Source organism: Stegastes partitus, unplaced genomic scaffold (genome assembly GCF_000690725.1).
Source record: "Stegastes partitus isolate 25-593 unplaced genomic scaffold, Stegastes_partitus-1.0.2 Scaffold2131, whole genome shotgun sequence".
In the NCBI taxonomy this organism is placed as follows: Eukaryota; Metazoa; Chordata; class Actinopteri; family Pomacentridae; genus Stegastes; species Stegastes partitus.
The window spans coordinates 21941-46835 of NW_007579862.1; the positions used below are offsets into that span (position 1 = coordinate 21941).

A 24895-nucleotide genomic window follows, 5' to 3' on the forward strand; every position below is an offset into this window, starting at 1 on the left:
TCTATTTCTTTAGGGTTAACATGAAAATTAATGCTTTTTTCTAAGGGTTCACAACACATTATTTGTAAATCAACAAAACAATAAAAATCTTTAAAATAACAATAAATTGTTCAAATTTTAAAACTGTTAGAAAACCTTCATCTTCACAGTGTGGCTAAATGCTAAATCTCCGCTGGTCATAATAAGATGTTTGCTTCTTATTAATTATTTATGTATGCAGTTTGGTCCCAGTTTTGTTTTTACATCGAAGCCACAGAAGTGGTTTGTTTCATTTGAAACAAAGAAGACCAGGATTGTACCAGGAATATCCTAATCCCAGTGGCTTTCAGTCTGCAACCTGAGACGTTTGATTTGTTAGAGCTCCACGGTCACAGCGCACAGCCTGGAAAGACCTCCGAGGAGGAGGCTCCGTTCGGGGCAAAATAAAAGTCCCCTCACACGTCGTAACTCTCTTAATCATAACAGGAAGAGGGCTGCTTCACTTTCCATGAACAGCATGAAGATTCTCGAAATAGCAGATGGTGGTGCCATTGAAAAAATACCACTCGCAACAGCTGTACCCTCTTCAATAAAACACCAAAAGGAGCCTTTGAAGGAGGAGGGAAAGGAGCAAAGAGGAGACACTGGATATAGCTCAGCAGCCTAAAGAGGCCAAAAACTAACATATATCCACTGTTAGACGTATACCAAAGTCAGAACAGTTCCTCAGGAGCCTTAAATTAACCCTTCACAGAACACAGTCTCATGCCCACACAGCACCTGAACAGCTTTTGTAATCAACTGTGCTCCAACTAATTACCAGATGCTCTTCATTAGGCTGCGAACACCCTCCCTAGTACCCAGTGTTCCAGCAAACACATGAAGTTTCTTTTACTTTACGTGAAACACACAAGTTGTGTTTATTGTCTGGTTCTGCTGGAGGTTTCTTCCTGCTAGACGTCAGTTCTTCTCATTTTTTTATTATTTGGTTAATTTGTTAGAATATATATCATTGTAGGTTGTTTACCTTAACGTTAAAGTTAGTTTAAAGATTTTTTAAAAACTATATGTATAATACTGTTGGCTCTCTACTTTAATATTTAATCACTTAGGTAAATCTTCATTTTATATATTATTGTCGAGTCTTGGCCATGGCATTTCACTTGTTCTCAGACATTTACATAATTAATAATAGCAACGGATCTTAAGCTTTAAATTCAAACTTCCTGGGTAAATTCATAATACTAACCTTGCTGGAAAGAACTTTGGCTCAACTGCTGTTGTTTTAAATGTGTTATTTAAATAATGTTGACCTGGCTTGGCTGAAATTGCAATAATGTTACCAACATAATTACAGCAACCGAGCCAGTAAAGTAAATTATTTAAAGCCGGGACCTAGCTGTAGCTATTAGCTTGTGATGTATATACAGCAGCAATATAGGGCATTTATAGCAGCAGAAGCAGGAGCAGTTAAGCTTGTTAAATAAGTAACTAATGCTGCTATAAGCAACCAAGCACTGTAGAGCTGCAAATGAATATGAAGACGTTGCATTTCTTTCCACAAGATGTACGTATTGTGGCTACCTCTGAAGTGTGTATTGGTGGAAATTTTGAGAAAAATGTTATCAAGATTTGGAGATGTACAGAGGAAAAATTAAATACATGTGTAATGAGGAAAGGTCATTTGCAGCAACCAGTTCTCCAGTTTTCATTTATTGATCTCAGTTCATAGTTCCACTTTTTTGGCTTGCAACAGTACTATTTGGATTTTAGCGTTCTCAACAACCTAATTTCGAGGAGCAGCAACTAAGGAATTTTGTAGAACAGAAGTGGGCGTCCACAACCGTTAACCCTAACCCCTAACCATGTGTAACTGCTGTGGAACAATGAGGAACACCCACTCTTGTTCTGCAGAGACCTCGATTTGGCAGCGGCAGCCAGCTGTTTTCAGCTAAACGAAGTGTACCCTACCTGTCCAGCAGCAAGCAGCGAACAAATGCAGTTCTAAATTAACTGGTTCAACTGTGGATTCACTGAAGACTAAAACAGAGCATGAATACTGGACTTACTGGGTGACAGAAATGTGACTCCAAACCAATCATAATGTTCCTCTGTGTGCGTTGGATGTGTAATTAGACATAATATGTAAGTTAATGCGTCAGTGTTGGGTTTACAGCTTTTTACAAAACACACGAGTGGTGAAAATATCAGTTACTTCAGGTTTAAAATGATATTAAAGTTGACACAGACAGAAAGTGACAGGAATTTTGCTTGCTACCTCTTCTTTAACCACCTCACCTCCTCCCTGTTGTGTTTCCCAGATGTGTGCTGAGTTCCCTCACCAAGGAAGAAATCTTTTCATGACTGTTTGTTGGTTTTATTGTCTGAGTTTGGGTTTCATCAGGATTACACAAAACGTACCAGGCCGATTTTCATAAAACTTGTTAAAGAGATAGGAAGAAGGAAATCATTAAATTTGGTTTTGGTTGCGCATTTACGTATTACAGAAGGTGGACTATTTGCTTTGGCAGAGGTCTGCGCTCTCCTGCTGCCCTTCTACTGTTTTTTTTGTTGTTTTTTTCTGACTGCAGCAACTACTAGAATGGCAGTGAGTGGCAAACCCAAGTGGTAGCCTCCAAAACTTATGGTTAACTGGTTAGAAAAGTGAGTCAATCCCGATAGACAGCCACGTTAAAATGTCCAAATTTACAGCAAAAATAATCATCACTACACTACTACACTACAAGGGCAAATGTGAGCATTCACAGCAGCAGTTGTGCATTTGTAGAAAATGTAGACAGAATTCTATTTCACATATATGGAACTTGTCCTATAAGCTGATGAGAAGGTTGTATAATAAGACCAGCTCGCTAACTAACTGATAAGGCAGGACCTGCATATAGGAAAATGTGTTGTACATCAGCTGTAGTTCCTAGATGTGCCACAAGATGGAGCCTCTTACTGTATAACACTGTAACGACCCAAGGAGGCGGTCACTCAGATTTGTAGCAGTTCAGCGTCGGCAAGCAGAGAACATTGTGGGAGTTTAGCAAGCAACGGGCCACTATGAGACAGTTTGTTGTGACACTTAGGCCTCCTGGATAGACCTGTTGTGTTTTTGGTGGGCTAACGGCTAGTCGTTGATTGCATTCAAAGCTGTGTCATCAACACATGGAATTAAGTCCTCTGAGTTCATTTTATGTTACTGATTGATTGATTATTGATTACTAAGACTGCCTTTTATCGGTTAAGACAACTGTCCGCAGTCCGCACGCAAAGCCAGCTTTGACTTAAAGGCCTTGTGGTAGTGTCAAAGTAATCAACGTTCAAGCCTATAATTTTACACTACATCTTCTGTCACTATGTCTTGACTACCCTTGTCCCTTTACCTCATTAAATGACAGTGATTATCGGACTAAGCATATTCGTACACTCCCTTAATGTCATGGTCCATAACACAAACACCTTTCATGTACACACAGACACATATAGCGTAATGAGGCTCACTTGGCCGATGGTTTGATTTCCTGTCCATTTTTGAGCCATTTGATAGGAGCGTCAGGGTCGGCCACTTCCACAGTGAGCTGGATCTTCTTGCCCTTGTCCACTGAGTAGGCTGGATCCAGCTTCCTCAGGAAAGCTGACAAGAAAATATCCTGTTAGGATATTTCAACCACTGCTTTAATAGCCAAGTAATCTATACGTGCCAACCAGCAGAAAGCATAAGCTAACACACATTTCACCTGTTGTCCCAGCAATATAACGTGTCCCTCGAGGCCTTTAAATGCTGTTGGTATTTACAGCCTACTGCATTAGAGAGGTCTCGTTTTCCTGCCTGCCGTCTCACTCCTAATGCACAGTCTGCCTTTGCCTCGTAACCCCTCTCCTGTCTCTTCCCTCGCTCCTCACCATCACTCTTCTTGGGCTCCACCTTCTTCATCTTCTTCAGCCTCTTCAGCATGCCCCTCAGGTCTGTGATGCCATACTCAAAGGCAATCTTCTCATAGTCACAGGGCTTGGCTGCCTTTAAAATTTCCCAGACATCCACCTCTTCTTTTGGCCCTTCTTGTTTCCTCTCCCTGTTGAACATTGGTGAATAACATATTAACTAGAGGGTAAATCAACATTAATGCATATAAACCTCTGAAAATATAAGTAATCTTACCTTTTCTTGAGCAGCGCACTGAAGTCAAGATCTCCAGCATCCTCACCTGCATCTCCACTGGCGTTAAAAGAGAAAAGATTTGGAGTTAATCATGTGTTCAACCTGTTTTATTGGTACACTGGATAGCGAGAAAAACAGCATTGATAACACATTCAACAATGCATCTCCTCTTATTCCAAATTACTCAGAACTATAAATAAGCACAGTAACTCTAGAACTACAATAACAACAAAAAGCAACATGAACAAATGTAACTGAACACCGCGGACCTGTGATGAATGTGTGCCTGTAATTAAAGCTTACTCTTTTTTCACCCTGTGCCCGGCAAAAATAGAGAGAACATAGACAACGTAGAGCAGAGCAGAGCATCTGATGAGAGCTACAAGCTACCAGCATGCCCTAAATTCAAGCGGCAGATAAAAATTACAACAGACAAGCAACATGTAAGCAACAGACACGACAGCAATAAGCAGAATGAACATCATAAGCATCAAACACTGTACGTATTACAGGCAGCACAAGTGTTTTGGTGTGAGAGGAAACAAAGGAGGCTGGAAACAAATGCTCTGTCATGAATGCGGTTCATTAGGCAAATAAAATTTCATTACTTGAGAAACCTGAGCCAAAAGAGCCATTACAGCTCTTATTTTGGCTGCTGTGGATCAAACAATAGTGAAAACTTCAGATTGGGCAAGTTTGGAAGTATGGCTAAAGTCAGGCCAAACTGGAAGAGTTTTAAAACTGATTTTGAAATTGGGCAGTGTCACACACATAAAGTGAAAATAGTCTCAGATATGCACACACTGCAAGACTAGAAAATACTGGCACCTCAAATATTACAGGATATTAGTAAGATAATCACACCAGAGGGAGCAGTGCACCAACACATGCGATCTGATGGGGAAACAGATGTGAACAAAATGGAGACTGTGGCGCAACAACTTGCTGTAACTCTAATAATACTTTGCAGAGAGAAGAAAGCAAAAGCAGAAAGTTAAACGAGTCTGGATGAGAAAATGATTGGGAAGCCGCAGTCAACACAGTTGACTAACGGTCAATTTTAATAATGTAGCCAAGTGTAGCTCAATTATCTTAACCATCTGCATTTTTATTCATAAATATCAAACATGTATTATTTTTGTAGGGGCCCTGTTGGGTCGGCAAGCAGTTTGTGAGGTTTAAGACTGGATCTGTAAACCCCTCATGTTATAAAAATAATCTGGGATAAACATCGTGTCAGATTAAGATTCCATGCCAGATTTGTCCTCCGATTGTCAGAAGGGGTGAAATGGGGGTAAATCAGCCTGAAACTCTTACAGTTTGAGCCCGATTTAAGGTGATAGTAGCACTGATGTGGCTAAAAGTAATGCTGTATGCAAGTTGTAGAGATCAGAGAATGGTTGTACACACTTTAGAGTCAATAAAAAATGTCATTCTCATGCAGAATAATATGCTGAGAACACTGGGGGGGAAATCCCAAACTGAAATGGGTCGGCTCCCCTACATAAAACCCTTTATTACCCCTTACATGCACATTTGCAAGTATAAAGTGATGGGAAAACTGTTGTGTGGTGTTGAGTCATCAGTCACCCTCTTGTGCTCAACAAGGTGACAAGTACTGTGTGTGGCACACGCCAATAAATGTCTACAGGATCGAGTGCTTGTTGTTTTCCACTGTGAATGGTTTTGGCAGCTCCTTTACAGCGTGGAGTGTGTTTTCCTGGCATGGTTGAGGCTCATTGAACCCCTCGGAGAGCAAGATAAATGCCAATAAATTCAAAGCCATTCTGAGTGATCATGCTCGTCCTATGGATGAACGGTTCATCCAAGGATAACATTCATCCATGCTCTCCTTGCCATCCTGATGGGACTACATTCTCCCAGGGTGGTAATGCCCTCATTCGCAGGGCACACGTGACCACCAAATGGTTGGGTGAGCATGAAAACAGTGTTAGTTGTGTGCTGTGGCCACAACAATTGAAAAATCTCAACCTACTTGAGCACTTTTGAGAGATTCTGGAGCACTGCGACAGACAGCCACCATCATTAAACACCAAATGATGGAAGCAGGGCACTGCAGGATGTTATTGCGTCAACACAAAAGTTCATTGATGTGAAAAAGCTGGACTGGAAGTTCGCATGAAGATTGAGGTCAGGCGATTACTGTGATGAGCTCCTCTTCATGGTTTGAGCGAGCGCAAAACACAAAATTCTACTGCAAAACTTTTAATGTGAAAAATGCTTCTCGTTCAAATGGGGAGTGACAGAAAAACACACAACGATTCAAAGGAATTGTCATGTGTGTGAGTGTGGACTGTGAAGGGGACAGCACTGAGCAACACACATTTGATGCTGCAATGCATGGACTGCGAGCCTTCGCCTGGATGAAGCTTAGCCACTTTGACTTGTATAGCTGCTGGCGTCCTTTTTTTTTTTTTATGCATCCTTTCTTTTCTTGGTGTTATGTTGCAGCAATAAGACTAGTCAATCACGACTCACCCTGGAATAAATTAAAATTGAATTTTATGTCTTAGCTGACATTTTTTAGGCATGGTTGAATTCATTATTTTGGCCTTCTTCAACGTTGTCATAACAGTCTAAAAACTGGTACGCATTTCTTTGTCAAGAATAAACATAATGTAGTATATTAACAATGCAAGCTCTTGAAACAGTCCCAGACTGCAGAGTCAACATACTGTATGCATTCCACAGAATATTTTCTGTTTCTTTTTCCCCTTTGAAGCCCTTTCAGCTGGCTGACCGCTCAGTGAAGACACAACATGAAGAAGAAAAAATAGTCTGATATGCCTGGGGTACATGATGAAGAGCTTGGGCTATTTCAGAAATGAAACACACGTGAAAGTTTGGAATAAATAAAATTCCAGAAAGAAATGAGCAAGTAGGACCGAGTGTCCTAAAGAAGGCCGTAAGATGCTGTAACACATGTTCAGAGAAACACACAAATGAGCAAATGCTAATGCTCCATGCTTACCTTGTGGAGGCTGAGCTGCATGACCTCCACATACATTATCTCTCCAGCAATATATTTCAGTTTTAACCAACTTTTCACTTTTCATTTATCACACCAGCCTCTCTCCTTCACCCTCTCTTCCTCATATCAGCATTCTGCAAATAAGCACACTGACATTCTGTCTAAACCACAATTTGATGCTGTCTGCTTGCATGTTGCATTTCTCATCTTTCTGCTTGAGCTCTAATGAGGGAAGGAAATTATATTTTTAAACACAGATTACAAATATGGAGACTCAAGGTGTCAGCGTGAAGGTGTTGGCTGGTTTACAATCACACGGCAAGTACACACACAGGTACAGTATACAGCGGGAGAAAAAAAACTCATTAAATAAAGGTACACAGTCATGAGATGCATGCATAGACACACTTCACAAAGACAGGAGTGGAGACAGAAATAGACAGTGAGGGGAAACAGTTAGGTATAAAAAAAGAAAAAAGTCCCTTCAGAGACTGTTACTGAGACATGTGACGAAATACATAAGATCCCAAAACCAAACCACGGGGGACTCCAGGTGAGGCAAAACACAGAGGCAGCAGACGCACTGAGACGTGACAAAAAGAGAGAGGTGGCAGACAGACTGACTCGTGCAAAGTCGACTACAAGTGAGGGATAGACAGACACATGGGCAGAGACACTGGGGGAGACTGACAGATGCCCAGAGGCAGCGATCTACAGAGGAGCATATGGGAGACTGTGTGACTGGTGACATGTTGAGTAGACCCTCGCCGACACTGAAACTCACGATCGCTTAAACGCCTCCAAGATGTTGTCCTGCTGGTCCTCTTGTACAGCTGAAAACAGACAGAAGGAGAAAGGCTGGTGAGAGCTCAGCTACGTTAATTCATTACGCAGTGGGCTATAGCAGCAAAGGAATAATGGACTGATGACCTCGCTAGGCCACTAAATGATAGGACCTAATGTGCATCGCACTCACTGAGTTATTGGCTGACAAAGCCAGTTACATAGTAACGTTGGATACGTTGAATGGAAGATGACAATAATGTGATTAAGTATCTGTCTCCAGACCTACCCTGCACAGTGATGTCGAATGTGCAGCTGTCGCACTTGTCTTTGGCGGTGACCTCGCAGCGATAGCCACCTGCGTCTGCATCCACTACTTTGATGATGCTCATCTCGTAAGTGTAGATCTGACAGAAAGAGGGCAGTTGATGTGGTGGAAACGTATGAGATTAAATAGGCTCACACACACACATGCACGGATATGTGGTATGTGCTCACAAACACATGCTCAGAGAATACACACAACACAGATTCACCAATTCTGGTCTGTTGATGAAACCATCAGGACCATAGTCACTCACTGGACTTTGTTTGATTACACATTTCTGCAAAGAATTTTGTACAGGGTGCAACATCTCGGCTTTTCTCAGCATATGTTCAAACTTGGCGAAGAAGCTGTGATAAAAAGGCTCTCATTATAACAAATATACATCCTCAAATTCAGATTTAGATTCACTTGTCACACCCAGATGACAACAACCAAATTCCAAGTGCAAGGCTTCAAAATGATGATCTGTTTTTTTTTTTTAAGTTATTTTTTGGGCTTTTCCGCCTTTAAGGATAGTGACAGCAAAGATAGACAGAGAAACGTGGGCAGGAGAGTGGTCCAATGACATGCAGAAATGAGCCGCTGGCTGGAATCGAACCACGGCCACTGCATCAGGGATTAAAGCCCCTATAGATGGGTCGCCTGCTCTACCCGCCGAGTTATCCGGGCGCCCAAAATGATGATCTGTCCTGTGTTTCTGTTTACAAGTTAGCTTGCTATAATTTACTAATTCGACAAACATAATTACAGCTGAGCTCAACACAAAGTCGTACCTAATAACAGTACAATAGGAAAAGTCACGGCTCATTGTGGGCCAACCTCCTTAGAATTCATCCTATAAGGATCCTAAACATCTATAGCACATTAAATAGCTCTCCGTCTGTCAAGCTATTAAATGCTGAAGCACAAAAATCTTTCACTTTTTGTCAAGGTCTTGGGTTTTGTTCAGTTTTTCCTGTTTTATTTTGAAAAGATTCATGTGTGTCTCTTGTGTTTTTACTTCCCTTTGTCTGTCTTTCCCTCCTTTGTGATTGGCCCAATTAGCTTCACCTGTGTCTCAGGTCTGAGTGTATAAACAATGTGTCTTTCCCAGTTTGTCCTGTTTGCTGCCCTCTTGTTAGGCCTCCAGCCGAAGTTCTTCGCTGTGTTCTTTTTAGAGCGCCTTTGTGTTTCTTTATTTCTTGCAACAGTTTGATGCTAAGCTTTTGTAACCGTTTTGGATTTTTTTTTCTTTTTTTTTGGTTTTCTCTGGATAATTTTTATATTCACCTGAACTTTTAGTTTGGATTTTTTCCAGGACCTCTCGCTGTCTTTCGTTTGCTCTCCTGCCATCCTCTGTTACGACCGTTTGAGTAAGTTTCATTGAAGTTTCTTTTGCACTATTACCTGTCTGTCTGTGGTGTCTGCATTTGGGTCTTTCCCTACTAATCTTGTGACACATTTTCTGCTAAATGAAAAAGTCAAAAAACACTTTTCCTGTGGTTTAATCCCTTAGGGAGAAAAGTAGCATAGTGTTCTGTGAAAACCTGAAGAAAACTGAAGGTAAATGAGTGAAAATTAAACTTAAGAATAATGGTCCCACACAGACGTCTGCATCCTGTGGGAGGATATCCAGTGAGCTATGTGTCTGACCTCCCCTACTTAGTTTTTCCTTATGATGTCATAGTTGAGTAAATACAAGTTTCAGAACAAGATTGAGGATCTAGTTTAGTTGTGCATGATCTTAATTTTGTAGAGACAGGGTTCCACATTGACACACAAACATGAGAGACCTTGTACCTTGGTGTTCCTGTCGTAAGACTCTTTGAACTGCATGTGCTTCCCAGCTTTGCTTCCCAGGTCCAGCCATTTCCCCTTCAGCCATTTCATGGCAGGCTTCCTCGTCAGGTTTGAGGAATCCACTTTAGCCACGAATGTGATGTCCTTGCCTGCCAAGAACAAAGATGAGACACAGTGATTAATTAAAATAGATGAAGTGTCTGTATTACGGCCGCGATTTGGCACTAAGCGGCCACTCCTTTCATTTTGGATGTAATTCAGGGCTTTTATGGCCGATCATTGCGCCAGACCTTTTGTTGCTGTGACGCTCTCCGGCTTCTCCACGAACATGCCGCTCAGCTCGGACAGCTGAGGACCCTCCCCTGGTGCATGTTCTGTGGTGGGTTGTGGATGGAGGGATCACAGAGGACAAGTTAATATGAGAAAAACATGATCTTGGCACCACTCTGATGAAGCCACACAGACTGGAGACAACAACAGGGAATAAGGGGACCAAGCAAACCACCAAATCATCTCCTTAATCCTGGTGCTCTTACTGCAAAATGCCTGTTTGATGATCATTTTGGAAACTTGGGACAAAAAGGAGTCTCAAACCACTAAATTCTGTTATCTGAGCTCAGGCGTTTTATTCATTGTGTAGGTATTTAGCGCTAAAACTGAGCAACAGTCTCTCCATGAGTAAACCATCCAGAGTGTTTGCATTCTGCCTTTACACTGCATAAGTCATTTGGGACCTTCTAATAAATGACAAGAAGCCCCCTGGAACAGACTGACCAACAGGGAATAAAGAAACTCCTCAGATCACCTTTGAAGACATGATATTAAGGTTGACTCTGTGCAATCATCCGCCACCCGACAGAACTTAAGCTGAAGCTGTACAGTCTTATCTTGGCAATAAAAAAAACGAGCTGCTCTTTTATCCGCTCACCTGTTTCTTTTGCAAGTAAATTGATGTAACCTTTGTAAGGTGTTTGCTTGTCAGTTGATATGCTTTACAGAGACGCAAACATATTCATTTCTCTTACCATCAGGAGGCAACTCTGCATCAGAGGGAGGGGAAAAAAGGAGAAAGCGAGGGACACGTCAGTCGGTACAGTACCTGTGCTGTGCCGTTAAACACAAGCGTTAATTGGCCCGATGATAACCTTGACTTCAGGTGAGGAACACTCACACATTAAATCAACGTGCTCTCACACTCCAAAAAAACACATCTTTCTTTCTCTGACTCTAATTAACAAATCCTGTTTTTTTTTCTTAATTTTTTTTCTCTCAAAAGCAACGATTAATGAGTTATGTGTTCAACAAGACAACAAGTTCAGAAATCATTTGAACTGGGCTGAAGTGAACAGGTTAACTGCACTTAATCTGCACAAACTGTCTGGTCTCTGTTACGTTCAGTGTAAGTTTTAGAAGAAAAGAAGGTTTTACTGACAAGCACAAGAAGATAAAGGCACATCGAACCACCAATCAAGTAGAGTGAGTAGGACCCTGTGTGGACATCCATTGGACTAGACCAGTCGCTAAGAGAATGGATCCAGGGTCACGTGTCAGATAAGGTCATGCGCCTCCATAAATTCAGAGAGCCACGCTGTCGGCGCCTCTTCCTCCTCCTCCTCTGCTTTTATGGGCTCAGTTAATTTGATCTTTTAATCAAAAGTACCCCTGAGGACGGATCCAAGTTCAGATGTTCAGGATGATTTAGGGGGTTTCAGTTAGAATGCTAAGTGGGTAAAACTGATCCTGGAATGGAACCCAGGGGACACTTTTGAATGTTTACACTCGTACACGGTTACTCTTGATACCTGCTCAGTGTTTCAGATGAGGTTTCTGAGTGAAATTAGCTCCAGACACTGTCCTTGGCTTTGGGAATGGGAGATTAAAATTTTGGACAAAAGCCTGCGGGGACTGTTATGCTATACCCACAGACCCTGCTAATATTTTTAAACAATTTGTAGCACATTAAAAAAACTGTAACACTATATATTTGCTAATAATTTTGTAATAATTTCTGGAGATAACAGTAAATTGGCACTAATTTCCAGTCATTTTTAGTGTTCTATGGGTATAGGCCTGCCACTGACCGCTCATTTCAGGTGGCTTCATCCTGCCCTTCCACTATTTATGTTACCATTTTCTTCAGCAAAAACAGCAACCTCCGGGCAAACAACTTGCCACAATGAAAATTTCAAGTTTTGCAGAGGATTTGGATTGTGTAGGAAGGCAACTCTGCTAGTCTTTTTGAGATTTTTATTATTATTTACTTATTTTATTGGTGGATTATCCATTTAAATGATACTGTTTGTCTGCCTGCATGCAAATTATGGATGCCAATTTTGAAGCTTTTTCTCAATTAATTGGCAACATAATATGGGAATGAAAGGCATAATTACACATCCTAACATATCTGCTTTGACCCTGATCACGTGACAACACAGACTAACTGACACCGCTAAACTTCCACAATGGTCTCACTTGCCAAGTAAGGCACCAGGTACTCTACACCCAAGGTACTATACATCTTCTGACAGGCGTGTCCTTATTGGTTATCACACCAATGCTGCATCATTCGCTTCACCCGTCCTATAACAGGTTTAAAGAAACATAAACAAGCCAGAGCATTCTTTTTCCCTTATCGCAGAATGATGATCATTATACGCTACAGAACGAACTGACAAAGGGAGACTACTCGTACCCTAACCTTGTTTCAGTCTGGCATGTGCAAGAAGCCCATTTGCAATAAAATGTTAAATCAATGTAAATACCTTTTCACTGTTCATCTGCTGTTTTGTTCTGTGTTTTGGGGTTATTTTTGATTGCCGTGATATCCAAGTTTCTTATAAACCAAAGACCAATCTCCAACTTTGGGTTAGGCAAACAGTAAAGGTCATTTGTCTGTCTTTAATATTTGTAGATAAAATGCAGCATTCAAGTTCACTGGACCTGCTGTACATATGCTAAAAGCGTCTAGGGTATAATTTTTCTCTTTACCAATTTTACTTAAATAGATTTTGGTTAAAATTAGTGCCAAATTACATACTTCATCCCAGAAACTGATTAGAAAATAATTATGCACCCATAAAATAAAACACTGCACATACTGCCGCAGTATAACACTGTATGTACAGTACTGCAATTTCACAGTTTAATTTATCATCTGAGCACCACAGGACTGAAAACCCAAATTCCTTAAATCTCATGGAGCACTTAAGAGTGTAACGATATGACCAGCAGAATCATCGCTGTGGCTGTGAATAATAATAATTGCACCGTACCATTCTCCAGCAGTAGTGATGAGTAGTCACGCACACAGTGAGACATATATCCAGCAGACACATGGGCAGGATATATTACTTTTTATAAACCTTTCCAGTTCATTTCCCTTTTCAGCACTCAGATGTTCACTCGGATGCTTTGGTGGAAGCAGTCAGAACACTAATACACTCTGAATTACTTTGAAGCGCGTTTGATTGCGAGACACTGTCACAAGCTTCGATGTTTTCTGTTATATTTGTATTTTATTTAGTTGTTTTACCGTCATCTCGTTTCATCTGACAGCTTATCTGATAAATTTGCCGTGGCTTGCGTCGCTTTTAAGTTGCACCTTTGCATTGTTTTCATCCTTTTGATTTAGGTTCCTTTATCTATTTGCTATGAGGCAGTTTGTCACTTTCGTCTGCCGCATAAATAAAGTTATTGCAGCGATTATTATTAAACTTAATGTCCAGAAATCATGAAGGCCTTATCTCTGCAAAAAAAAAAAAGAAAATATTTGGCATCTTCTGAGTAAAAAAAACCTGACATCTTAAGCAACAGTGATGGCTGTCACCAGAGCAATCCCAGGCTTCAGGGAGGAAGAGTTTGAGTAGGATACACAAAACAGGCACAAAAGCACAAGCAAGCCGGGGTTTACAGTGTTGTCTTTTCCTTACCGTCCCTAGGCTCATTGTTGGCTAAATAAAAGGAAACAGTCGGGACATGGAATTTAGTCATGTGGATAATGAAGGGTTAAAACACTTCCCACCGTGTAACACTGCAGAGATTTGTGTGTGTGTGTGTGATTATGAATAAAACAGCATCAACAAAGATCGGATTAAAGACAATGCATAAGCCTCATTCACTGAGACAACATCTTCAGACAGGCTGGAGCTGCACACGCTCACACAGACTCGCACACATTCACAGGCTTACATTGATAATGACAAAGCAAAGCGCTTACCTACAGCAGGCTGGGCATCTGTTAATGAAGAATAAGCACAGGTTAAGCAGGACCAAATGAGCGGTAATGCTGATATAATGTACTGTAAGCATTCCATGTAAATGCAGACTGTACATAAACACGCAAGTATGACAGAATAATGCTGAGCTTCACGCCGCTGCGAGTTACATCGATAATTTTAGAGATAAATCGATGCGGTTAATTTAACAGATGAGTAAAGCCACAAACACAAACCTATTTAACTCGGACAGTGCTTTATCTCTACAGCAGGCCAAGGAAACCACATGTATAATGTAAAGGGGAACATAAAGCTGCCGTTTTGAGGATTTTAATCGTCTGGCACCACATCTAAATACTTTTTTTTTTCATGCATGAGCTTAATGTTGTGAAAGGATGTATTTAAACCCAAACCATGATCTTTTTCTAAACCTAATTAATTATGGTTAATTACAGGACATTAACTTCAGTTTCTTTGGTGGAAATCCTGTAATTTAACCCATCCCCATTCATCCAACCTGCTTGTGAGGCTCTTCAAAGGGAAATAACTGCATATCTGTGGAAATATCATTAAATATAGACTTTGGAGGCACCAACACCGAACAACACTTTGTGCTGATCTCTTAAACACCAGCAGTTTTGACAGTGTTTAACAGTGGGAATGAGGACATTTTAGATAGCTGCAGTACTTTCTTAGCTACGGTACCATATTTATAGTAAATTTTCAAAATTTTGCATCGACTCAGTACTGAAGCATCACCTAACATGCCGTCCGTTCTCCAAATGAAACCAACAGATCAGCTAATGAAACCGCCACCCTCAAGCAGAGACAAAGAGCTGCAGAGGTCTGGTACGCTCATTTCTTGTAGTCTGTCTTGACTCATGTAGCATCACCTGAGGTTTGTCAGACATCAAGCAGCTCTCACTAGAGTCAGGCTTCATGCAACTTTATCATACACCTGAGCACAAGTGTCTGAAATAGGTAGAGTTCACCTTTAAAGTCACTGCAGTGAAAATCAAGCTGTTGTTTTTTTTTTTTTTTTATCTTAACATGTAAATCAGGTATTTTCTTATTTGCTGGATGACATATTATGACCAAAATAAATATCAAATGTAAGAGTTGAGCATTTCCACCTTAAACCTGCAGTGTGCTGATGATCAAAAACACAGATTCAGACTTTCCTGATTTCATTCTGGCTGAATTACGCTGTTGCAACTTGCCATTGTGTAGCATAGCAGTTATTTTTCAGAATTTGAGCACAGTCAAAGGTGAGCTGGTGTGCTTAGTTGCAGCGAGATGTGCAAAGAAAAAGAGCCATTTAAAGGCAGAAAGGGATTATTTTAATGAAAGAAAAGCTTGTCAAATTTTAACTCTGATGCAGAAAGATGAGTTTTTAGAGGTTTATCCAATGACCAGAGAGGGACTTTATGTCGTGCAGCGTCATGCGTCTGTCACTGTTGACGCTCTCTTCCCATTTGGGACTATTTGAGTTTGTCATCCATCAAATCAGGTGCAACATTTTAGCACCGCTAATTGCAGCCAACTCCGCAATCTGCAGTAACATCATATCATAAACGTTGCAGCCAATTTCTTTGATCTATGTCATGCTGTCAGGGCCACCAGGCCAACAAGACGGCAGAACGTCTTCCAGGCGAGATCGGATAGAGGTGGCAGCAGCAGATTCTTGAAACATCGTGGGCACGACGGAAAGAGGATACACTGGCAAATGAGATGAGCTGCGAACAAGCGATGGCAGGTTAAACAAAAGGTCAGGGACGTATGAGCACACTGACACCACGCCTGCCATCTTCTGTCAGATCCAATGTTACACTGGAATAAATTACTGTATTATAAAAATACGGCTAAACCGTTACTGTAGTGCACTGTTTTTCCAAAACACAGTTAAACACTGTGAAATCTGATGCGTTTTTGAAGCCAAAAACAACAGGGATCCTGTAAAAAAAAATTAATGGGTTATATGGTAAGATAGGCAGTTGTTACTTTTCCATTAAGTTCAATATTTTTTTTCTTGTTTTGTAAAATATATTTATTAGATTACAATGTATCGTGTTGCTGAATTTGCTGAATTTGCTTGAATCTGGATCGTAAATATGAAGACAAGTTGTTTTTTATGGTGTATGTCTGCAATTCAAGGCCATGTTTCCTCATTGCTAATGAGGGAAATGTAATTTATATATAACTACAGTTAAAGATGATAAGTTAATGTTGATTAAAACATTAAAGTCTAATCAGCTGTACAGACATTAACACTTTAAATACTTTTCAGCTGTAATATTGTAATAATACAGTAAAATACAAACCACAGCTGCCTGTATTTTACTCTAATTTTACAGTAAAGTTTATTGCAGTGCACATTTTTGCTCATAATAGGCTCTTTTGGGGAAAGCTGCCTTTGCAAAGACAGCGACTGAGTGTAAATGAGTTGCAGTATTAGTATAACTCAGTGCTCTGCCTCATCATTGCACCTGCAGACACACACATTTAATCACTCTCAGCGAGCCACAGAAAGTTTGTGTAGTAATTCATCTTGAATGACAGCAACTGGGCGCGCACACACACACACACACACACTCAAAAACACGTGTACAACTTTCTTGCCCTCTATTACAGTGCCTCTGTAATATAAATTGACATTTAATCCAGCAAGGTGAGTTAAAAGTGTGCACATAGAACACAAATGGATTCTACACTTAAATGCACAAGTGAGAGCATTTAATCTCAGGGGACTCGTTATTTATTACTCATTATATGCTCGCGCCAGAGAAAATCTTTACCTGCATACATGTACATGCTGCATTAGGATGACTGACAAACAATAAACTACATTACATGATTCTACCTGATCTACACGTACATATGTACACACTCTGCTGTGTGCTACTCCGCCCACACACAATTTGACTCTTTTAACCGAATGTATTGCCCTCAACTATAGATCGGACTTGAAAGGTCAAGATTTTCAGGCGCACAGGGAACTAAAATGAGAGGAACAATCTGCTGTTCTCAATCCATCGCACACACGTATTTCTCACACATACAAAACAGCATCATCTTGCAATCTGGCAAGGCAGGAAAACACACTGACCCTCATGAAGCAACCACAGTGACGGTCAGAAACACAAACTAACCTAAAATGATGGAGGATTGCCTGTGTGTACTGGTCGGACTCCATATAAACATACAGCAAAGTGCATCTGGTTGCTAACTTGAAAATGGAATTAAAATGTAAATTTGCATGGGTTAATTAGAAACTATGAAATCTGGGAAATACATTTTTAAAAACTGTAAACCCACCTATCTAAAAGTTAAGACAAATTAAAGGAAAAACCTGGACCTCTGACCCTACAGTGAGTGGTTCTGGAGGCTCTGTTATGCTGTTTGAGGCTGTCTTTGTTTGGGTCCACTTGTCCCCTTAGTGGGAAGAGTCACTACAAATCAATACAACGTTGTTCTGAGTGATCGTCGTTATCGTATGATGAAACACTTCTATCCTAAAACACCAAATAAGAAAATATCTTTAGGAAGAATGCCGTTCATCCCTCCAGTGGACTCAACGCCAAGGTACACTACAGCTTACTAAAACACTTGATGTTGGCTTATCTCCTAATTCGACACCTGTCTGTATGCTTTAAAAAAAACAAAAGCCCAACAAATAGTTTGAGGAGTTGACTCGTGTCCTCATAACAATCTATGTCCCCCATGTTTGATTTTCCGCCAGTGCAGCTTGTTAAGGCAGCAGCCAATCTCACTAATCACAGTGGAGCCAGTTTGAACACGTCACCTTTGTTCTAAACCCTGGTGGTATTGAGCCTGCATTGCATTGTGGTCTACTGGTGCTGGAGAAACTGGCTGCTCTTTAAATGATTTCTCTCTATGTGACTGATGAACACAAGCACTGCTACTGTTTCATGCCAGTAAAAGTATAAATATTTAGACTGTAACAGATGTCGTAGATAATGAATGTTTTTCCTCAACAGGATGGCAAAAGATAGAGAAGTGAAACCTACTTTAACAACCAAGTAAATAGGTGGTTAATCATTTTTTATCATTATCAGATTTGTAAATTGCATTTCATTTTACTAAGAATTGCACTGGCTTAAGACTTCAGCTGTCTGCACACATAGGATTTGAGGGAGAATGTGAACGTGGCTCATGATAAATGTGAACTATGAACCCTCTGAACTCCAACATTTGTCTGGGTGTGTTGTCCTCCTGTCATATGTACATGCAGTTAAAATGCCACAAATCATAACAACAACAAAAAAGGGCCCACAGATGTCACCAATACTGGAAAATAAATGGTGACTCTACATACTATAGAAAGTTTGCTACCAGACAACTATTTACTTTGCGTAAACACAGCCTGCGGTGAAGTCGAACAACCTAAAGGCTAATTTATTTGGGATGAATGTTCAAATGAGACATGTAGAATGAAACGATTTTGGTGAAACAGCAGTTTTAAGCTTAGATTTGGGTCCTTTTTTTTTTTAATCACGTCATGTATGAACAGTTCCAAAACTGACAGGAACTTGAAAATCCACCGATTATTTCTTTACAGTTTCTGGCTCTGATAAATAAGTAATAATAATTACTATGCCTTTCAAACCTGCCGGCATGTTTTTGGGGTTCAGAGGGTTAATTTGCATGTGCTGTATGCATGTGCAGAATTAGGTACATAATTATATATGTTTTAAGTATATCAAAGCTAAAGTGAATACATAGACACGCTCACACAATACATATGCATACATACAGTGTGATGCTTACCCATAAATTAAACACCCTCTAGTTTGCCCCCGATTTTAACACCTGATTTAATCTATGTGCTGAAAATAAACCTCTGAATTCCGTGCTAATAAAAGAATAATGAGAAAGACTGAACAGTAACTGTTATAGTGTGTGTGCGTGTGTGTGTGTGTTGTGTTTTGTTTATGCGCGTGTATGTGTTTGTATTTGTATCTGGCAGCGACACAGTGGGGATCATGCATCTCCACTCTCAGTCCCATCACCACAGAAGTTCACTGCTTCTGTGTTTGTTTCATCTTTAAGTCTTACCCTCCTCCTCTGCTTGCTCTGAGTAAGTGGAAAGAAACACATTATTTTGACAATGAGGATGACAGTGATGGTGATGATGATGATGATGATGAGGATGAAGATGATGAGGATGATGATGGTGATCTAGACACTTACATCTATGGGACACAGAGACAAACCAACACTTAATGTGGTTTTCTTACCCTTCTGGTCTGAAAACGAGAGAGAGAGAAACATTTGTTAGAAAATTAAGCAATCTTTACAAGACGCTTTTATTTAAATATTAGTCTTCGGTGGTTATTCTGGTTAACTGTAAAGTACCTGATTACAGTGCGCATAACTTAAAAATAAATTGGATCTTTGGAGCGCAGCTTGTGGGCTCAGATTACATGTCATGAAGGCACTTACCAGCAGGGGCTGCTGCAGCCTTATCGCCGTCGGCTGCTGCAATTAAACAACAATTATGTAAATTAATTTGTACATCCTCATTATTTGATATCATACAACAGCAGCAGCGTAGCGTTTGGATAGTCACGGCTGTAAGAGCTGAGAGTCAGGAGGAAACTGTTTAAAGAGCCTCATCGTGTGATCTGAATCCTCAGGAGGCAATAACTAATAATCACTTCTTCAAATAGCCGGGGGCCCTTGTTGATCGCTCTGTTTATATAAAATGTGAAACATAATGTTATTTCATATATGTGCACATACATCCATATTCAGATAGAACCACGAGTTACGCACTCACTTTCTACAAATAGACATCAGACACCTTTATAAATACACCAAAACTGCACAAAAAACAGGCTTTTAAATAAACAGTTTCGTTTTAATAACATAAATACACATTCGCTAGTACCCGCACAGGGAAACTACATTGAGGCAACCTCGCTTTGTGCACCTCTTCATGAGTTCTGTAGGGTTTGCCTTTGGCAAAAGAGAGAATATTGGATTTCAGCAGGGGAATAGAGCGCGATTCAAATGAGCCATGGTTTACAGACACAGTGAGGCTGAGATAAATATAAGTAAGTTTTTCAGAGATCATGAGGAATAATTGGGCTTAAAAAATTCTGAAAGGGGCGGCCTCAAGACAAAAATGCTTTTGATAGGATAAGTACATCAAAGTTCCAGGATCCCAGATCTAGGTTACTTTAGAAGCTCAAGGGTGTCTAATGAGATGGCAGATTAGGCATGAATTTCTGTCTGCCAGACAAACTAAAGCACACAGCTGCACAGTAATAATTCAGCTTTGGCAGTATTCACATCATAACCATCCATTTCAATAATTTCGCAGGTCTGTGTCTTCATTAGGGTTCCTGTTTAAATGTTAAAAAAGATTTCTGTGTTTTGCCAGGGAGGTGCAGTTGAGGCAGCAAAGTGTATTAAAGGGCTGCGCCACAGAAATGAATGAGGACAGTATCATGACAGTTATCGTCTCTCCAAACCACCAACAGGAAGCCACAACTGGGGCTACAGAGCGTCCCATGAGCCTCCTTAACAGTGGGGTCTAAGATATCAAGGCCGGGCCTTGGCACTCTGCTCGCGCTCAAAGCTGGCACACTATGTCTGGCACACTGGTGGGGCGGCAACACTTCTATTTTGGATAAGGTTTGTTTTTCAGGCAGCAATCTGTTAATGCCTCTCTCAGCACTTCAATCCTAGAGAGGATCCGTGACGCACCAGGCAGTAAAAACTTTCCTTCGGATCTCGCTGAAGCATCTCTCCCACCTCTCTACTGTAAATCAGAAGAAAGTCGGTCACTGAATTTCAGATAGCTTTGCATTCTTCTGATCCTCCGTTTTTCGGGGCACCGTGATACCAATATGTTTGCTCGCAGTATTTGATCTCTGACTCGACGTGACACGGCAGAAGACAGGAGGAGGGTTTGTTTTTGCGCAACAATCCTCACCCTGAGAGACAGCTTAAATAAATGTCATAAAATCACCATGGAAACAGTCCCGTGCTGATTTTAGATATGTGTGATTAATAATATAACCGTTTCACCAAAGACGCTTGAAATTCAAAAAGTGGTGTGCTGCAGAGCGATCCCGCCGGCGTCTCACTATTCCAAAAGGAATATTACAGTTTCTGAGAGGGAAATTTCACATGAAAGACTGTTCATAAATGCTGATAAAGCCCTTAGCATAACATGAAAGAACAATAAAACGTATCTGCTCAAAGATCCGGCTCAGAGACGCAGCTTCCTCTGGCTAAACATTTTTACATTTTTAGTTTATTTCGGATTTCTGTGTAAAGGTGTCAGGACAATTTGATCTTTGAATACGTCCTTTCATCTCCGGCTGTCAGCCCTTAAACTACACCTGTAATGGAGCACAAAAAACAACAACAGTGCGTCTAAAAAACAAAAAAAATGATGGAAAAAAGTGAGTATATGACATGAACCGGACATTGTTTGATGGTGCATCTCCTGACTGGAAACCTGTAATGTAAACTTATAAAAAGTTTCTTAGAAGTTTCAATTGTCACTGTATGAATTCTCAGTCAGAGCTTTGGTTTATTGCCAGTGGAGCGGCTGCGCATCAATATAAGATCTCAAATGAGGGTTTTGGTTCACTGGTGTCAAGATATGAGAGAAAGATATTGACACTCAGAAACTCTGATTTGACTGTCTTGAAACTTAGGAATGGTATATGCGCTGTGACATCTTAAACAAGCTTCAGATTAAAGCTGCCACGGTGGCTGATGCAAAATCCTGCAAAAAAAAATTTAAAAAGTGGAAGGTCTCCTCAACAATGCATGAATTAAACAAATGTTTTGGTCACACGATAAACTGGAAAAATACTCTGATGTGTTGCAGCAGATTAGACTTGCTCATTTCTGAGAGATGGTTTAAAAAAAAAAGCATTCTAATTCATATTCCACCTGACAACCTTTTTCTTTACATCATTACTTGAAAATATGATGACAAAACATCACAGGCTAGCTTTAACAAACATAAGATATAAGATCTTTGTCGCCTGCGGCTGTCTCACTGCAAAGAGCCAAAGATAGTCAGACTCTCAGCAATCATTGTGCATTTTCCTCTATTATTTCCAGCAACATTCTTTGTGCAGCAAATTGAGTTTCCACAAAAGAATTTTTAGCCCGCCAAGGTCACCGCCACCTCCTCTACGCATGATTACGCAGGGGTTTTATACATGTTATTAGGATCGTCCTTTCATATCTAATTTACAAGCTTTTCACTGCTCTGTGTTGCCTATTTTTAGGTAGTGTCTTGCAACAGCTTCAGATTTATTTTTCTGTGTCCCAGGTGAAAGATTTTATGCAGATGACCGGAGAGAGGGACAAAAAAAAAAAGAAGCAAATTATTACGCAACATCAAAAAAAATACCACACAGAGAAAAGATTTAAAGCTGTTTATTTCATGTCGGCAGCTCCAAGTAGCAACGAGAGGTAAAGGTTTGAAAAAAGAAAAAGAATTTGAATACCCAGCAAAAACAAGGACAGCATGTGATGTGTAAAAGACACACAGAGCACTTGTGCTTACCAAAGCATGGCAAAGGGATGAGAGAAGTAAAAATTCAAACAGTGGTGAGACAGTGTGAACATGACTCTCATGTTCTGCTGTCTAAGAGGAGGTTTCCATTTGTGCTCATTAGTCAATACATTAAAAATAACATGCATTGGCTGTAATTTGTTTGGACAGAGCTGCACAGCAACACAAAAGGACATAATAAGCTCTGTGACAAAGGACTTTGGTCAAAAACACTGAGAGTCTACAGCGACGCTTGCAGCTCTGTGAGGCTGCACTAGATCCAATGGTGCTGTGAGCTAAATGCTAATGTCATGATGCGTCTGTGTCGAAGCCGATGACTGATTTGGGTGCTGATTGGCCGGCGGAGGAAAAGTCTGGCAGGGATCTTTCTGCAGTGTAACATGCTCACACTGACAGTGCTGATACTGACCAGGTTTATCCTGTTTACCGTCTTAGCTTAGCATGTTAGCATTTGCTAATCAGCATGAAACATGAGGCCCAGCAGAGGCTGATGGGAGTGTCTGTAGAGTTTTGTAAAAACTGATGGAACTGATTGACGGGAGGATGGAGCAGATGGAGTGAAAGGAAAGTGATTACAACAACTCCAGGAATGTCTGTATCTAATTTCCATAATTGAAATGTTAAATAGTACATTTACCCGATTACAGTATTTAATTGCATTTTTGAGGTATTCAAGCATGAACTACTTTTTACATCTACTCCAACGCATTTCAAAGGTAAATATTGTCGCTCCACTACATTATTTGACTGCTGTGAAAAGTGTATTTGAGCTGCAGTTGAACTACAGTAGTGCTTCAAATGAATCTCACTTTTTGCGTGCATGAAGGAAGTTTACTTTTATGACCTCTACCAATTTCCATCCATCCATCCATTATCTATACACCGCTTAATCTTCACTAGGGTCGCGGAGGGGCTGGAGTCTATCCCAGCTGACTTAGGGCGAAGGCAGGGGACACCCTGGACAGGTCGTCAGTCTATCACAGGGCCACACTTAGAGACAGACAACCAAGCACACTCACATTCACACCTACGGACAATTTAGAATCACCAATTAACCTCAACATGTTTTTGGACTGTCGGAGGAAAAACCCCAAGAGAACCCACGATGCACGGGGAGAACATGCAAACTCCACACAGACAGATCCCAGGTGACAAAACCATGTTTTACATTTTATGTTCGGGTAAAGCAGATATTTCAACTGGAATTTTCAAGTTGACGTTCCTCATAATGAAGTTGCAGCAATGCAAACTATTCATTTGAAAAGCATCAAGTAATTTTCAAGTAAAAATTTTATTCATTAACCTAATTTGTATAAACTTAATTCAGCTGTGTGTTACAAATTAAAGCAACTCTTTTAAGTTGCTCCAACAATTAATTTTTTTCCCGTCTTGTTACCTTACAGACTATCACTGTCAAGCTAATATATAAAGACATAATATTAGACTAAGTATCCCAGCAGCAGGGTGTCAACTCCCGGGGAGCCAGCAGGAGCTCTTAATAACACATCAATTTCCTTGAAAACATAGTTTGTGTATAAAACATTGGCACCATGCTATATTTGCCATGCATTTCTTCTTCTTCTTTTTACTGTGTCTTCATCATGGGTCATGTGTAAAATTAGGCTGTTATTGATGTAAGATTCATGCATGAGGGCGATTCATCTCTGATTCACTTTAATAAAGCGTGCATGCTGCTCCTGCCATCAGCTTTGAAAAACTGAAAAACTCACTTTAACTCAAAGGTGAGAAAAAGAGCAAATGTTCTTGATGTCAACCACCATACAACAAAACAGAAGAACAAACACAAACCCTGTGTGACGTTAGAAAGAGGCAGCTGCTACTTTCTGTTTTATTTTTTTTAATATATATGTGTGTGTATATATATAATTTTATTAAATTCTAATTATGCTTGCATTAAAGTGTTCTTTACTTTAATGTTAAAGCTGATGAAGTGGTTTAACTACCTTGTGTAGTTTCATCTGCTGCTGGTCAGTTTCCCCTCTGGGATCATTACAGTTTGATGTTTTTATATTTTGTAGTAAATTAAACCTGCACAGTAGCTAAAGTTATCAAATCAATGTTGTGG

The 24895-nt window shown here is 40.3% G+C and overlaps 1 protein-coding gene across 1 annotated transcript in view; it reads right to left on the reverse strand.

Annotated features, from left to right (window-relative positions):
- The window catches only part of LOC103374068 (myosin-binding protein C, fast-type-like), a gene marked incomplete at its 3' end in the record, with an annotated part of 61783 nt that overhangs the window by 20909 nt on the left and 15979 nt on the right, over positions 1–24895 (reverse strand). Inside the window, exons 2-12 of the mRNA XM_008304097.1 lie at positions 19704–19739; positions 19499–19507; positions 19317–19334; positions 14243–14260; positions 10317–10400; positions 10027–10175; positions 8209–8326; positions 7921–7969; positions 4145–4201; positions 3889–4058; positions 3487–3619 (exon numbers count right to left, since the gene is read on the reverse strand). Coding sequence (XP_008302319.1) covers positions 3487–3619; positions 3889–4058; positions 4145–4201; positions 7921–7969; positions 8209–8326; positions 10027–10175; positions 10317–10400; positions 14243–14260; positions 19317–19334; positions 19499–19507; positions 19704–19739 — 841 coding nt within the window. The remainder of the gene's footprint in view (positions 1–3486; positions 3620–3888; positions 4059–4144; positions 4202–7920; positions 7970–8208; positions 8327–10026; positions 10176–10316; positions 10401–14242; positions 14261–19316; positions 19335–19498; positions 19508–19703; positions 19740–24895) is intronic.